At 50.2% G+C, this 15,482-nt stretch overlaps 6 protein-coding genes across 6 annotated transcripts; 2 read left to right on the forward strand and 4 right to left on the reverse strand.

Moving 5' to 3' along the window:
- Positions 1-215: 215 nt before the first annotated feature.
- Positions 216-1,072, reverse strand: N7462_011517 (putative GPI anchored glycoprotein; the record flags this gene model as incomplete). The annotated part of the gene is made up of 3 exons (XM_057083231.1): positions 216-651; positions 722-855; positions 953-1,072. 3 exons carry the CDS (start codon positions 1,070-1,072, stop codon positions 216-218), a joined length of 690 nt encoding a protein of 229 aa, XP_056927970.1.
- A 1,552-nt stretch (positions 1,073-2,624) lies between these two features.
- On the reverse strand, positions 2,625-4,368 carry N7462_011518 (putative MFS transporter; the record flags this gene model as incomplete). Its single annotated transcript, XM_057083232.1, has 3 exons — positions 2,625-2,843; positions 2,921-4,060; positions 4,117-4,368. The coding sequence occupies 3 exons, from the start codon at positions 4,366-4,368 to the stop codon at positions 2,625-2,627; spliced, it is 1,611 nt and encodes a 536-aa protein (XP_056927971.1).
- Positions 4,369-4,913: 545 nt separating this feature from the next.
- On the reverse strand, positions 4,914-5,980 carry N7462_011519 (uncharacterized protein; the record flags this gene model as incomplete). The annotated part of the gene is made up of 2 exons (XM_057083233.1): positions 4,914-5,827; positions 5,893-5,980. The coding sequence occupies 2 exons, from the start codon at positions 5,978-5,980 to the stop codon at positions 4,914-4,916; spliced, it is 1,002 nt and encodes a 333-aa protein (XP_056927972.1).
- A 1,719-nt stretch (positions 5,981-7,699) lies between these two features.
- On the forward strand, positions 7,700-8,728 carry N7462_011520 (uncharacterized protein; the record flags this gene model as incomplete). Its single annotated transcript, XM_057083234.1, has 1 exon — positions 7,700-8,728. One exon carries the CDS (start codon positions 7,700-7,702, stop codon positions 8,726-8,728), a length of 1,029 nt encoding a protein of 342 aa, XP_056927973.1.
- Positions 8,729-9,867: 1,139 nt separating this feature from the next.
- On the forward strand, positions 9,868-12,413 carry hrdA (E3 ubiquitin-protein ligase HRD1; the record flags this gene model as incomplete). The annotated part of the gene is made up of 3 exons (XM_057083235.1): positions 9,868-9,891; positions 9,954-10,058; positions 10,152-12,413. 3 exons carry the CDS (start codon positions 9,868-9,870, stop codon positions 12,411-12,413), a joined length of 2,391 nt encoding a protein of 796 aa, XP_056927974.1.
- A 662-nt stretch (positions 12,414-13,075) lies between these two features.
- On the reverse strand, positions 13,076-14,256 carry N7462_011522 (putative mitochondrial carrier protein (Rim2); the record flags this gene model as incomplete). Its single annotated transcript, XM_057083236.1, has 3 exons — positions 13,076-13,288; positions 13,368-14,064; positions 14,144-14,256. 3 exons carry the CDS (start codon positions 14,254-14,256, stop codon positions 13,076-13,078), a joined length of 1,023 nt encoding a protein of 340 aa, XP_056927975.1.
- Between the last annotated feature and the right edge of the window lie 1,226 nt (positions 14,257-15,482).

Genomic DNA, 15,482 nt, shown 5'->3' on the forward strand with positions numbered 1-15,482 from the left:
GTAACCGGCGCTGGATCATGCTGTCGTGGAGAAAGGTATCAATCATTAAATAATAGGTAGATGTGTACATATATGGAGAAATACATGATTAACATCCATTAGAAGCAACGTTACCACTAAACCCCCCGGGAGTAATTATCACGAGAATGCAGCTAAATGCTTCATTCGCTCGGCGTGTTGAGAAGGAAACTTTCCAAAAAAAATTATCGCTTTTCTTACGCAAGAGCGTAGACCAGCGCCAGCACGGCACCACCAAGAGCCCAGGCGTTGCCAGCCAGAGGAGTGGCAGCGTTGGGAGCAGCAGGAGGGGTGAAAGAAGAGGTCGGAGCGTTGGGGGTACCGGTAGCACTGGGGGTGATCAAAGGAGTGCTGCTCGCCACAGGGGTGGACGAGGCTGGGCGCGACGAGGACTTCTTGGGGCTCGAGACTGGAGTCTGGGTCGGGGTCATGGTGGTCTCGGAGGTGGTCTCCGGGGTGGGAGTGGGAGTAGGAGTTGGGGTGGGAGTGCTGGTCGAGCAGTCACCAGTGACAGTCACAGGCATCCAGTTCATATTCTTGGAGTCAAGAGTGGACTGGACAGTCACAGTGCCCTGCTGCGCGGAGCAGGAAGCGTAGGTAGTTCCAGCGACATTACAAGAAACAGTAGCAGTGCTATGGCGAATATTGTTAGAGTTGCGATTCAAGACAAGTACATGTTCGAGGCGTTATGCAATCGACTTACTTTCCATCGTGGACGTTAAGCAGCTGCACGGAGGTCGGGCAAGCAATGGCTGTCAAACCCTTGCCAGGAATGCCACAGGCAGAGGCAGCCACAGAGGTAGGGCAAGTCACCAGGTAAGTGGTTGCATCCCCAGACTATATTGAATGGTTAGCGCGCGATACGCATGTGGTGTTGGGCGGGCATTTGAAACAGTCCCTTGCGCGCCTTGAGAAGGGCTCGCTAGATACATACCTGACCGAGGATGCCGGCTTCGAGGTCGCGACCCTGGAAGCCAGGCAAAAGCAGATTTGCGGTGCTACCCGCAGCGGCCGCAGTTGCGCCGGTCAAGAGAGCGACAGAGTGGAAACGCATGTTGACTTAGGTGCGAGGGTCGAGATTGACAGGCGTATAAGAATAACAGGAAGCACTTGGCGGTAGAAAAGAATGGACGCGGTAATTGAAGTAAAATCAACTACTGGTTTAAACGAGAGACTGTATTTAATGAAAGACTGTAGAGAAGTGAAAGGAAAGACACCGGCAGCGTCGCGCACGAAGAGATCGAGAGAAGGGAAAGGATGAAGCCTGTGTCGGGGGCGGAGCCCGAGGGGGAGGGGGGGCGATACGCTCATAATAGCGCGAATCCATCGTTAGGCCCTGCGACCCTGCGACCCTGCGCCTCTGCATACGAGAGCACCCTTGGCGGAGCGTTACCCGGACGCTGCTGTGGTTTGATAGGACGCCAAGCCAGCGAGCGGACCGTGGGACGAGGCGGGATTGGAGCGAATTTGCATGATCGTGAGCGGCTAGCGAAGAACGGTTCAGGAACAGGACCAGGAACGGTCCAGGAACAGGCCGAGCAGGGCCCAGGGGTTCCCCAGTTTAGGCTGCTCAGGGCATCGAATGGAAAAGGGGCCACGCTAGTCCAGGGCTGCTAGGCCCCTTCAGGGCTAGGGTCCGGCGCAGTGCCAGGGTTTGGGGCTGATTATGGCCCATTATTGCCAGATCCCAACTGGATCAGGAAGGTTGTGATGACGGTCGTCATAAACAGAGGCAGTCCAGAGCCGAGGACCGACCGTCGGAGTGGTCGGAAATGAGGCAGATGGGGGGCAATGGGAAAATAAGTGTGATAAAAGACGATTGGTATGAAAACTCAGACGATTCCTCGAGAGGGTCCAGAACACATTCTGCCCCGGACCCTTTAGGGGGTCCAGGCGAAATTGACCTGAAGTTAGTGGGGAGAAGAAGAAGCCCCGGAAGCCACGGATCCACCATGCAATTTCCATCTCACGAGGATGACCGATTACCTCATCGGAGACAGCCTCATGCCAGTGCACGAACTTCGGTTAGTAGTAGTGATAGTAGAAGTAACAATAGTCGTCGTTATTACTACATGGTCTCGTATGGGGCACCTTGAAAATGCAGTCCACCTGCAAGATCATACAGAGAAGAGCAAAGGCATAAACAAAACACTCGAAATCGAAACTGGTCAGCCCTGAAAGAATTTCGGAAAAACTAGGTACTCGGTACATCTACTGCTGCGGCACCACACGTACTGTCACATGTACTCTGTACCCAGCCAACAGAGCATGGCTACGCGCCGAGACTATTTAACGCCGAGCTTCCAAGATCCTCGGGGGTTTCAACAGCACTCGACGGCAATTATGAGTTGCGCGATTCCAAGGACCTGCTATTCTGAGAGCCGTCTTGCCGGTAACAGCCTTGTTGTACTCCAGTCATCTCTTCTCCCATGTTCCTACACAATAACCTAATCTTTGTTCAGCCCCCGAGGATGAGCCTAATATCGCCTAGCACGAACACCCTGAAACGCCACTACGGGGGGAGGATTTTTGGGCGTTTCGCTCAAGAGACAGAAATGCAAGTTCCCGAGATCAATTTTGGAAAGCGACTTTTGAAATGGAATAGTTCACGCGGATGCTTCCTTGATGGAAGCAACATGATTCATGGCCCCACACACGATCCCCGTGATAAGCAGGATGCCATTGAAAACGGCCATGATATAGAATGGGGTTCCAGACGACAGTACATCAAATAACAACCCACCCAATTTCGTGAGAATGAGGATCCCAGCCCCACCGTAGAGTGAGTAGACGCCGGCGATGGAGCCCTTGAGATGCGACAAATGCTGCATCCGCCGATTGACCGACCGGGCCAGAAGCGGTTGGTCCTCGCCCCCTCTTCACGGCCCTCGCGATCGGCCACCTGCGTATCGTATACTTTCTGTAGCGTCTCGTCCTCGATGCTGACCCGCAAAATGCCATTGCTCAGCACTGCGAGACTGCAGACAATCGCGCCAATCTGGCTGATTCCGATCAGGGCCATCACAACAAATACCCCCGCATTCCCATCAGGACCTTTGTACTGGGGGTTTGGCAACATGGCAAAGGCCAAGTAGCCGACCACCCCGACCAAGGCGGCCACGAGAAGGGGGAAATTGTATCGGCGCGATTTATCCGTTAAATATCCAAAGGCCGGTGCAGCAAAAAGAGCAACCAGCTGCGAGACGCCGGTCAGGATCGATGCGAGAATGTATGCCCGCGGGCACGCCTTCTTGATATCGCCCAGGCCCGTTCCAGAGACTGGATCACGGCCCTCGTCGCATAGGCCTGATGCGCGATAGTAGTGATTGACAGCTAGCGGGATGAACAGCGAGATCCCAACTGACGACGCCCGGGCGACGAATCCTCCCACATAACCTAGTCCGATGCTGCGATTTCGGAACCCGAGGAGCAGTGCCGTGGTCAGTTGCTTCCAATACGACAGCTGGGCAGGCCCATCCAGGTTATTGTCATGATCATCCTCATCGTGGTACTGCGAAGAGTAGATATTGCATAGTGATCCCCATCCTTTCTTCTCTTCACCGGGTAGATTTCGAAGGCCAATAAAGCTAGCAAAGCTGATAAGGAGGGCGACAACAGCAACTAGATAATAACTACGTTGAAGAGCTTCAGTGGGCGAAAGGCCTAGCTTCTCAAATCGGGCTGGGAGCGGCAAAAAGACGGCTAGGGAAATTAAAGCGCCACATCCAGCAAAGAGTCCGACAAACCCGGAAAGCCGAGCGGAGGGGGATGAACTAAGGTTACCCGCATCCTTTCGGCGATTGCGATGATTGTTCACCCTCTCCGGCGTGATAGTCAGGTCTGATGAAACAGATTGCCGGTAGGCTTGATATCGAAGAGCCTCTCCTGTTACTGTGGGGAGGACGGCGGTGACCATGGTCGACACGGCGGAGCCGCCAATGCTGAACAGGAGCCTGCCCAGAAGAAGCTGCGGATAGATATTTGTGGCCTGCACAAACAGAACTAATGCAAGAGCAATTATCGCATAGCCAACAGTACACACCTGTTTTGTCATTAGGCATGTGCAACTTTTGAGTTGATTTCAAGGGGTTCACTTACATGGCGTACTCCAATCCGATCGGAAAGGACACCCCAGATCGGGCAGGCCACAAGAGCAAGAAGTTCATCAGCAAATCCTAATGTTCCAACGGCATCACCCTCTCCCTTGTGAAGACCTATGAGATCTGTCACCACGAATGATACGGAGGAATTGATGAAGACTAGAAACGCAATAGAAAACGGACAGACGGCTAATAAATATGTCAGTGTCTGTCCCCAAGAGGCTGTAAATAGTGCCGGTGGTGAAGCCATCGCCATCGACAGGGCATTGCTCTGTGAATTGATGGATGCAAAAACACAGCAGATGGACAGTTGACCAAGTGGATGTTTCAGCTGGTTACGTTGCCGACGGCGGGGTGGCACGTGATGCGATCAGATAAACATCGCTGGTCTTGGCTGTATGCCTAATGCTGGTTCCACTTGTGTAACTGGGGGGGGTGTGGCAAACGAGGGGGCAATTGGTGAATCGGATCATTTGGAGAATATAGTAATACCTATTCTGTTCGAAGACAACTTGCTGGTAATGTTTGAGCATGGGGAAATCTAATAAAACTGTTGGGAAAGTTTTGTCGGGTAGTATTGGATCTGTGTTTATATATCTGATAACGTTGCGGACATATCCGCGATGAACTGTCGGAATAAGTTCCAACGCTATCAAAATGACTAAGCTCTGTTGCTCAATTTTAACATTGAATTTGGTTTTCTGCTTTGACCTTTTATCTTGCTTCTAGAAATTTCATCCATTTGAATAAAAAAAGATATTCTACTATCTCACTTAAAGACACAGAATGTCGCACTCAGGCCATATCGCGCAACTTCATCGTTGTTCCAATCTTCTCATTAGTATCCATCGGGGAGACCTTGTGCCAATAGCCCCACACAAAGGCCGAAATGATGGTTGTTGGCACTGCGAATGCCCAATAAATCCAGATTTTTGAAGAGACTCTCCACCCAGAGTCACTATAGTTGAAGAACGACATGCTGAAGACTGCACAAATAAAAGTGGGAGGGAGGAAAACAAATGTCACAAAGGCCAGAGTCTTCAGAGCTGCGCTGTCTGACATCATGGCGCTACTGATTTTGACGGTGACAGCCGCGTCATGCTGGGCAACAGTGTTGAAAGCTAGCTGGATCTCGTTTTGCAATCTCTTCTCGTTTGATACGGAGCGATGCTTTAGACTGCCAAGGAAACTTTGAAAAAATGAAAGCCGAGAGTGGACTTCTTGTCGGACTTGAGGATCTGTTTTTGAGCCCAGGAGGCTGGTATGGCTTGCACTCGCATGAATGCCATGGTGTTTTAGGATGTGGTCCATGGTTTGGATTGCAACATCGAGCGTCTCTGTGACATGAATGGCATGCCGAGCAATGTTGTGAAGGGTTCGGTAGTCAGGTTGCGGTTTGCGCTCTGGCGATTTTCGACCCTCGTCCGACTTCTCGATGGCTCGAACTTTGTCTCGAATGGACCAAACAGAACGCTCTTCAAGAGCCGCAACTTCCTCCAGTAAATATGGATAAACCCAAAAAGGATCACTCAGAAGAGCGCTCGGAGGGTCCTTGTTGACCAAAGGACTTCTTGTGTCTTCCTTCCGATCGAATAGAAGGATGCCAGTCTGTTTTGTAGAGCACAGCCATCGACTAAAAACATTGATCTTTGACCAATCGTACTCCATATCCTCATGTAGTTGCTTAGATTCAAAGAACACCCATGAATCTACAAATGATGATGTTAGTGTAACGCATTCAGAGATACCTGGGGGCAGGGGCACTTTCTAAAACCCGTTACTTTTTCTCCCTCTCTCGTGGCTTCGCATCCAAAGTAACCATTCGATTTTCGAACATTGTCAGACCACCAGAACTGTGGCATGCAAAAGGTATTGATTAGAATCTGTTTACAATCAGGGCATCCCCGAATCTCATTTGCACTCGCGACTCTTCAGCACACGTCAGCTTGGTTGACTATGGACAGCTTTCAATTGTGAAGAGATTATAGAGAAACGAACATAACATAAACCTGAGTGTCCACAGATATGATCTTGGGGGCTTGACTTTGATCCTGAGTGATGAGCTGTGATGTATTACATTGCTGCTCTCTCCAGCCGTCGCCTACATAATCAGAAGGGCTTATGACCCGAGGCTGGCGATCAACTTACCTTGCTTCCATTGGAATAAAGATAAGCTTTTACACGTATGGCGAGTCATCATGGTGGTGCCTGGAAAACCTTGATTTTCTAGGCATGCAGGCCAGCCCCAGGGTGGATTCCAATTATATAGGTGCGGGGTGAGGCTGAGTTATGGCAGGACACGGCTGTGCATACCTTCACCTGGGTGAAATCGTTCATGCACGAAGGGTTCGCGCGACAGTGAATAAATGATGTGTAAAAAAGCGCATTTAGTATTTTGATCATACTTTAATCATTTTTAGGGCCTTGTCTTGCACTCTTGCAAACCATGGATTAGTTGTTAGCCGCCCGGTTTCATGAAAAGCTCACAGTTCGTACTTTTGGCGCCCGAGAGCGACGTGTCAGCCCCGCAACCCAACCAATCCTGATCATCCAATTCACTTGAAACATAGTTGCGGTCAGTGAGGGCCTTGAAGAGGCTGACCTATTCACTTGCTAGGCTAGACTTGCAGAGGTCGCTTGTCATACGCGAGAGACATAAATCTGACGTATTTTTGATATAATATCTGCAAACTTATAGCAGGTATCATTCGTCTTTTATTCTTCTTGTTCTTCTCTCTCTCTCTCTCTCTCTCCCTCTCTCTCACTCACTCATATGTACTGGAGTATGCATTCGGTACTTAATACCCCTTCTTCAAGTCACCGATTGCCTTCGAATCGACTTCATGTATAGCTGATCCCTATTGCCATAACAGCTATATCCCTTAGAATTCGAATATACTAGGCAATAAATCATAGACAATAGGTTGGCGCTATATTTGTCAATTTAGCTGGCGAACATCTCGTGGTTTTGTTGGCTAAATTCTCAATTTGCTCCCCTTCGACGGGAACAGATTCAGAAACATTTGAAGCGTAATTGCTCAGCCTGTATCTTCCGAGGTGGCCTTTCGCAAAGCTCACCTTGCCCGCCAATATCACACTTGGTCAAGGAAACACCACAGAGATATGATCGATACTAAAGCCTAAGATTTTCTACCTCAGATAGAAACAAAAGAGAGATTGAATCACTAGGCCATATAATAATACTCAGTAATGATTCAGGTGTTGAGGTGCTTGCTATGAAGCAAGCCTTCGCGTGGGCTGCGCCTGCTCGAATGGCCAGCTTGTTGACATTTCGATTCTCCTCTAAACACTTTTGCTCCAACGTGACATGAACATCGCTCTCTCCTTCCCTCCCTCCCTCTCTCATTCACACACACTCTCCCTCTCTCTCGTACTGTCTTTTGCCTTCTCAGGTTCTTTTTTATTTTCTCAAAACTCTTTACTAGTCCCATACACCCACGTCTCACTCTCCCTTCTTCTTTTTTGTTTCCTTGATTCATCTCAGAGGATCCAAGAAACCTGACTACGGCCGTTATTTTCACTGCCACTTGTCGAGTTCGCTTTCTGATTAAAAGAACAACATGGCGGACATCCCTCCAAACCAGACGACGAAAGGCCAGGCTGCCGACTTATGCCCAGAAACAATGACCTGGGTTGATATCTGCAAACAAGCAAAAGATATCACGTCACGGCTGGATCACGGGACAACAGTCTTCACAAGCGGTGAGATCATGGTGGTCCATGAATACTGGAAGGGATTTGAGATGATGGGCATTCCGCAAGAGCCTCCCACAGTCAGATTCATGAACACGCCTGGCGCTAAACGTCACATCCGAACAATGCTTCGTGACAGAGGGCTTTCAAGACTTCCATTCAGTATTGATATACCCTCGAATGATTCCGTGGAGCGGAAGCCTTTCGACTGGAAGCCTTTGGCTTGGAAGAAAGACCTCATCATTCCTGCCCTCGCCAAGGCTCTGCCTACCCCCGCCACTCCTAAAGCACCATATCCAGAGACTTGTGAGAAACAGGATATTGATACCGTTTTCTCAGGGCACCAAAACAACTCTTCTCAGACAGAGTCAAAAAAAGTCTACCAGGACACCCCCAAAGCCTCTGAGCAGACTCCTTCGTGCCCCATGTCCATCTGGGCTACATTGCCTTCTGATGAGGTCAAAACGCCCGCATCTGTTTCTAGCAACCTCTCAACCACTCGCCGGCACGCGAGCCCTCATCAGCTCACAGGAACCATTCCCATTGGATTATCAACTTTTCCGGCAGCCCAAACACCCGCGACGCTGCTTTTCAATACAGCCAATACCCCCACCGCTCCTCTGATCCAATCTGCAGACTTGGTCAAAGTTCGTGTAAATGGCAAGGAGCAGATCGTCAGCATTCAAGCTGTGATCGGTTGTAATAGCTTTCTCCAGTCGACCATTCGTTCCTTGAATGAGACAAATTCTACACTGGAAAGCTTGCTACGTACCAAAAATGAGAGGATCGAGGCTCTGGACAAACATATCGCATCTCAGGACTCCCAGATTCTCCATTTAACCACTCAAATTGGTCAGCTGCAAGCAAAGCTACCGGGCCGGCGGCCAGCTGCTTGATACTTCTTTTCGGGAATCGAGAACGTGGAGAGTTGGATGGAAGGACGGCAGGAATTTGTCGCCAGTTGATTTACATTTCTTATCGAAGCTTGGGGTGTCGCAGCCAAACTTACATTGTATTTCATTTCTGAATCATTTCTACTCTGATACTCTAATATCCCATCTCATTCTCTTGTGGCCTAAGTTATCTAATGTTTGGTTCCAATAAAAACGGCTCTCGGGGTATCATTTGATAGCGTACAAGCTCCTCCACCCTTCTGGCTGGAGACTCCCTACTAGTAAACAACCTCTAGTTACTGTAAATAGCTAAATTTAGGGTTCAGATTCTACCTTAGAAAGCTGCAGCCCGTTACTATGTGAACCTATTTTCATGAAAGATTGACCCAAGGGCCAATTTGCCTAGTTACGTGGGTGAAACCTCAAGTAGTTACTATCATCAAGTCACTTCTGTGGTAAGGTACAACACCTCATCATTCAAACATCTATATATCATTGCAAGCTCATTTACATAATCCTCCTATGTCATAATTAAGGATATCTTGTGATGTTAGTACTATCTCAACTCGCATTGTTCTTTTTTTCAACAAAGGTCCTTTTCGGTGAGAATATCTTGTATTTCGGCTTGCTCATTGTGTTAGGAATGAACGTCGTTTCAAATACCAATAATGACAGACAAAGCTTTGATAGCCCTGATACAAGTGGTTTTTTTCCTTCCAAATTATCCTATTATCAAATATTTTCTTTGGCATCATATAGAAACTCTGTCGATCTTCAGTGGCTACATGTGCCTCAAATATCCGAGGATTCTAAGTTTCCAATTACGTCACTAATTATCTGCCAAAGCCTCAGCATCTATATCTTCCTGTTTCATATCCGAAAGCGATCAGTGATCATCCTAGGTATCAAATATAGATGCTTTTCTCTGCTGGGTCCGGGCTTTTAAGCATACATTGGCTGGGTAGGTGAGTGCACGTGCCCGGTGGGCGGACCATTGAGGCTGACGTAAGATGCGGAGGCGAGCCGTTGTTCTGGAAAGCTGTCCAGATCGAGTTATAGTCCACGTCTCTCAATGCCCGTGCGAGTTTACCCCCCTTTGCTCGTCTGATGACCTTTGTCTCGCGAGTGCCAGGTCAATCGCCATGAGACTGGCCGTGTACGCCGGGGTAAGTAGCCCTCCAAGCAACTAAGTGTACCCCCCTTTCCGGTTTCCACTGACTCCTGCCAGGCCTCCGTGGTCTTGGCCACCGGTGTGTTCTTGAAAGCTCTACATCAGAGAGCAAACTTCTACGCGGCCTGTGTGTATCTCTCGCAGAGCAGTGCTAATCTTATGGTGAGTTTCAACCGCATCCTCGTGGTGAACTTCTCAACTGGTCATCTCTCAGGAACACTCACTAATCTATGTGCTCGGGATGGGAACATGTAGATTCTCACCAATCTGTGCCTTCTTGCTACCGGATTCATCCTTTTTTGGCTACAGCGACTTCTCTACGGACGCCTACGACCGATCGAGACGGAACAACTATATGAGCGAGCATGGTTCGCGGTGACGGAGACGTGTCTGGCCATGACCATCTTCCGGGGAGAACTCGGGGGATGGTTTCTGGTCATGTTCATCTCCCTTTTGGTTGGAAAGGTCTGGGGTTGGATTGGAGAAGGACGTGTAGAATATCTCGAACAACAGCCTCCCCCCAACCCGCGATTGTTTCACATTCGACTAGCACTCTCGCTCGTCTTGACGGTTCTTTTCAATGCCCTCTTGCTGCAGTACTCTATCAACACCGTGATCCACCAAGCCCGGCCCGACATGATGGTCATGTTCGGTTTTGAATTTGCAATTTTGGTCATCTTATCGAGCTCTACCCTCGCTCGGTATGGCATCGCATTGGTGGAGATCTATATCACTCGCCAGCAGATCAAGAAGAGGATGGAGGAACGTCGAGCAGAGATCCGGGCCTCCCGTGTTGAGGCCATCAGAGAGCGTGCCCGTGCTGGGGAGAGTTCCCCTCCTCCTTCCTCAGATCTTCCGGATGAGAATGACGTGAATGAGCTGGAGATCGATGTCCCGGGCTGGGAAGAAAAAGGCAGATGGGTATTCTACCTCGACTTGCTCACCGACTTTGTTAAACTTGTCGTCTACTTGGTCTTCTTTGCCATCCTTCTAGCGTTCTTCGGCTTGCCAATTCATATTCTACGCGATGTCGTCGTCACAATCCGCTCCTTCGCCCGGCGTATTATGGATTTCCTGCGATTCCGGAACGCAACTCGTGACATGAATGAACGATACCCAGACGCTACTGCAGAGGAGGTCGCACGGGAAGAAGTTTGCATTATCTGTCGGGAGGAGATGGTATCAGCTCAGCCTGCTCCAGATGCTGGCGGGGAAGCTGACCAACAAGCCCCAAGGAGGACGCAACGAGTGCCGGACCGACTACGTCCCAAGAAGCTGCCTTGTGGTCACATCCTTCACTTCGCTTGTCTTCGCAGCTGGCTGGAGCGACAGCAGAACTGTCCAACCTGCAGGCGGCCTGTGCTGGGAATTGCTGGTGCCGCTGTAGCGGCTGGCGTTAATGCTAACGCTCCTGGAAACGGAGCTGGTATCCAGCCAAACAACGTTGGCGCAAATCAGATGCCCGGTCAGCCTGGAGCTCAGGGGAATGACATACCCAGACCTCGCGTCTATCAATTTGGCCCGTTCCGAGTTGGATTTGGGGCTGTTCGTGGTGATCTCTTCCAGAATCTTCATCAGCAAATCCACCAGCCCAATGCACCCATGCAACCCGCTCCTGATGCCAATCCACAAGGTGCGCGTCAAATAGGCTTTGGTTTTGGTTTTGGCCGCCGACCCCCAGTGCAGGCACCGACACCAACTGCAACTTTCCAAAACCAGCCCGGGACCGCATCTAACTTTGCCGACATCAATACTCAATTACAACAAGTCGAGCAGCGGATTGCGCAAGAGATCAACTCTCTGCGAATTGCGACCGAGCAATTGCGACATGTGCGTCACCTTCAGATGGAACTTGATCGACTCCGTCAACAGCAAGCAAACCCACCAGTCCAGACTCCGACATCTTCAGTCCCTACCACAATGCCACCCAGTACGTCGACGATCACATCACGCCGTCAGTTTGTCTCGAGCCCCGGTGCCACACCTTTGGCATCTGGAGACTCTCGCCTTCCAGAAGGCCTCAGTATTCCTCCTGGGTGGACGCTACTTCCTCTTCACTCAACTGAGCAAGGGCTGGGCGGTGTTCCTCAGGAACTCCGCTCACCCCCCACAGTACCTGGCTCCTCACTATCCACGCAAATACCAACCACCACGGTCAATTCTGGGGATTCTTCTGTCTCAAACCCGACGCCTCCTAGCAATAGTCAAAGCGAAGAGGTGGAAGCACCTACACATTCCACAGCTTCTGCCATGGACAGCAGTACGCCGAATTGGACCACGTCTGCTGACGCACCAGCGGGGGATCAGCGTGCGGAGTCCCCCTCGCAGGAATGGACGGATGTACAGTCGGAACAAGTCCCTGAGTCGAGCCCGGGCCTTATCCCATCCACATGGGGTAGCAATGGGCAAGCGAGCAAACCAGTTTCCGATTCCGACAACACAAATGCCGATTCTCAGTCCAAGGGCAAGGGCCGTGCAGCCACGGTGGAGGAGGCAGCTGATGAAGAGACAACATAGTAGTCCCTTCCTCGGACTTCTAGAGTGAACTCAAACTTCTCTCTTGTAATTCTTGTTTTGTTTATTCTTGGGTCCCCCAAATTTCGTTCCCCCTGATCGCATTCTCACGTTTTGGATCAGCGTTGCATGGCGTTCATGAGCAAAATATCATACCCGGTCCTTTTTTTCCCCTCCAGTCTTTCCCCTTCCTACCAAGCTCGGGCTTCTTTCTCGGCATGTCAGTTTCATTCTCCCAGGGTGAATCAGGCGAGTGATTGCCGTTTCCCCAGTGGGTGTATAGAGAGCTTCATTCTATGTAACAAATCAACAAACACGGGATGCTGTGCTTCTAGGTAATGAATTTTCTTTTGCGAGGTTACTTTTCATCTCAGTATGTACTGTAGAAATTCTCAATTATTTTCACTAGAAACACCAAAAGCAACCGCTCTCGTGAACCCGGTCTATTGGGATAGCAATGACAAGCAATAGAATGAGGAGATATATATGGTACAAATTTCCCAAGACAGGAGATTCTATGCACAGCGTTTTTAAAAGAAGGTCCCGACCCCCAACGCCCAGTAAGAATACATGCAATTAAGTCACGACGATGCCTGAGCCAACAAGCCACAGGCGAAGAGACCGATTTTCGATAATATTGTACAGTGTATGGCACGGTATGTGTTTTATGCGGATGTGCCGACGAACCGCAGGACAAACTCGTAGACGCCCAGGGTGATGATTGCGGAAGGAATGGACCGAGCCATATGGGGCATCAAGCCACCATACAAACCGGCCATGCCCTCCTCTTTAGCGATCAGGCGGAAGCATTGGAGCAGGCCGGTGTATTTCGGGACCCCGTTCTCCATAGGGGCTTGGCGAAGTCGAGTGCGGATAACCTGGAGAGCGAATTGATCAGTCAGGCCGAGCTTAAAAGCGTTGATACGTCAGCGTGGTCCTCAAGGACTGTTGGCTTACCTCGTGTGGATATGCGATGAGAGCGGCAGCAAACTTGGCAGATCCCGCCGCCCCGGTTGTGCTGATCCAGCTGGTGATTTCCTTTTGTGTGGCCGTTTCCATTCCATCCGGGGAACCCAATGACTTGTTCAACATAGTCTTCAATCGTTCATACAGGACTAAGTGCAGGGCGGTCTCTACGGATCCCAAGTAACTCGCGCTGAGTCCCTTGTACATGCCTCGGATTCCCTCCTGGCGCAGCACTTGCTGGATACAATCGAGACTGTTCTTGTACCGGCGGGTTCCTGTCGTAGCCTGGGCCTTGTCTAATTGCAGCCGTGTCTTGACCAGCCAGATCGGGTTGGTGGCCGTTGCGGTTGCGATGCCGGCGGAGATGGCGGCCTGCGCGTGGATCAGGGTTGAATCTTCGCCGCAGCCTAGCACTTGGGCTCCGATCCGCTTGCAGTTTCCGTAGACATAGAACTTGATGGCTGTCGCCGGGACCACGCCGGCCAGACTAGGGCCGAGACCACGGAAAAATGCACGCCATCCTTCTGCTCGGTAGATGTTGCCGATGATGCGAAGTGTCTTGTGGCTTGTATTTGGGGGGATGGCGGCATTCGCGGAGGGAGAGGGACGTTGATAAAAATCGGATTGGAGTCTGGTTCTCAATACATCGAGGGGAGAAGTTGCGATGGCCGTGGCGAAACCTCCGCTCCTAAAGAACGCCGAACTGTTAACCTCTGGGGAGTCCGGAGATGGCGGCGATCTCAAGGGAATCAAGAAAAAAAACTTACGCGCCGGCCAACAGGTGTACCCAGGGATCATGAGATTTGCGCTCTTTAGTGTAGGTCTTGAGAGGAGTTGTCTCCTCGGCGGGCCGACCATGTATCTTGGGACTTGGCTGCATCGTGCCAGCACATTCTCTGAGCAAAGAAGAAGACTCGAAGCCGGAAATTTCCCTTTCGGGGGATCAACGCGACGCAGGTTTTCGCGTCACGTGAGATAACCAATCCCTGGCCGCTGATAGACGCCACTCGCCACTCCGCGCGACGTGTTCTTTTTTCCGTTCGGGATCGTATCAACTCTGGTCGTTTTCAATTCGAGGGCGTTGAAGGTAGAAGATCGCAGAGAAGTTTTGAATTCTTGCGCGAGAGCCTTACATCGGAGAAGTCTGTGGTTTTTTTTTTTTTTTTCGCAGTATATATATCTCCTTCGTGGATATAGTTACTCAAGATACAGCCTTTCCCTTCATGCGACATAGACAACGTTCTTCTTTGTCACCCCAAAGGAGTTCAACTAGGTCTTTCCTGTTAAGAAATTGACTGGCTGCTCATGCTGAAATCATATCTGGAACTCCCGGGACTGTTGATCTCACCTGATCATGATTACCTTTCAAGCTTGTAGTTGCTGAACGCCGTGCGCGATCTTAAACAGACGACCCGGTTCAACCAGTGCGCCCAAACACCCTCAGATCGATATTTTAAAACCAGACTTTGCCATCGAGACAAGAATTGTAAGCTCGAGCTATAATACTCGTCGATTTGTCCGTGCTTCAGCTCGACTTCTTTAACACGCAGACACGCATATAGGATCCCACAAGTATGCTACGTAATGTACATGTACTCCGATCTGTGGCTAAAGTATAGTTCCAGTCTAGTTCTTTTGACGCCTTGGCACCCGATCGGATATTCAAAGGAGTCTAGACGAGGCTAATTTGGGAGTTTTATACTTCGAAGATCGACAGAGCAGATTGGGACACATGTTTCAGGTGTTGACCCAACCCCCCTCGTCCTCGACGGTGTAGTAGTGGAGATGAATTACTAGGATTCAGGGGGCGATCTTCGTCCCCCCGTCCTCTTATCACCAACAATTGCCTGTCTTATGCCCATCGCTTGCTCTTTTTTTGGGGGGCGATTTTGGAGCCAACCAACTCTTGTCCATAGGCACATTTGCCGCTGTGATCACATTTCTTGCACCGCCTCATTCCTCTTGGTTGCCTCGAGTTCCTTTCCTGGATCATGACCAGTTGCTTTTCTTCCTCCTTCCCTCGCCTCCCTTCGTCTCTTGTGATCCCGCCTAACTTACCGATAACCCTGGTTCAGCTTCGCTGAATCTCCCCCCGGCCGGCTTTCG

Source organism: Penicillium macrosclerotiorum, assembly GCF_028827735.1.
Source record: "Penicillium macrosclerotiorum strain IBT 26536 chromosome Unknown utg000012l_segment0_segment0, whole genome shotgun sequence".
Classification (NCBI taxonomy): Eukaryota; Fungi; Ascomycota; class Eurotiomycetes; order Eurotiales; family Aspergillaceae; genus Penicillium; species Penicillium macrosclerotiorum.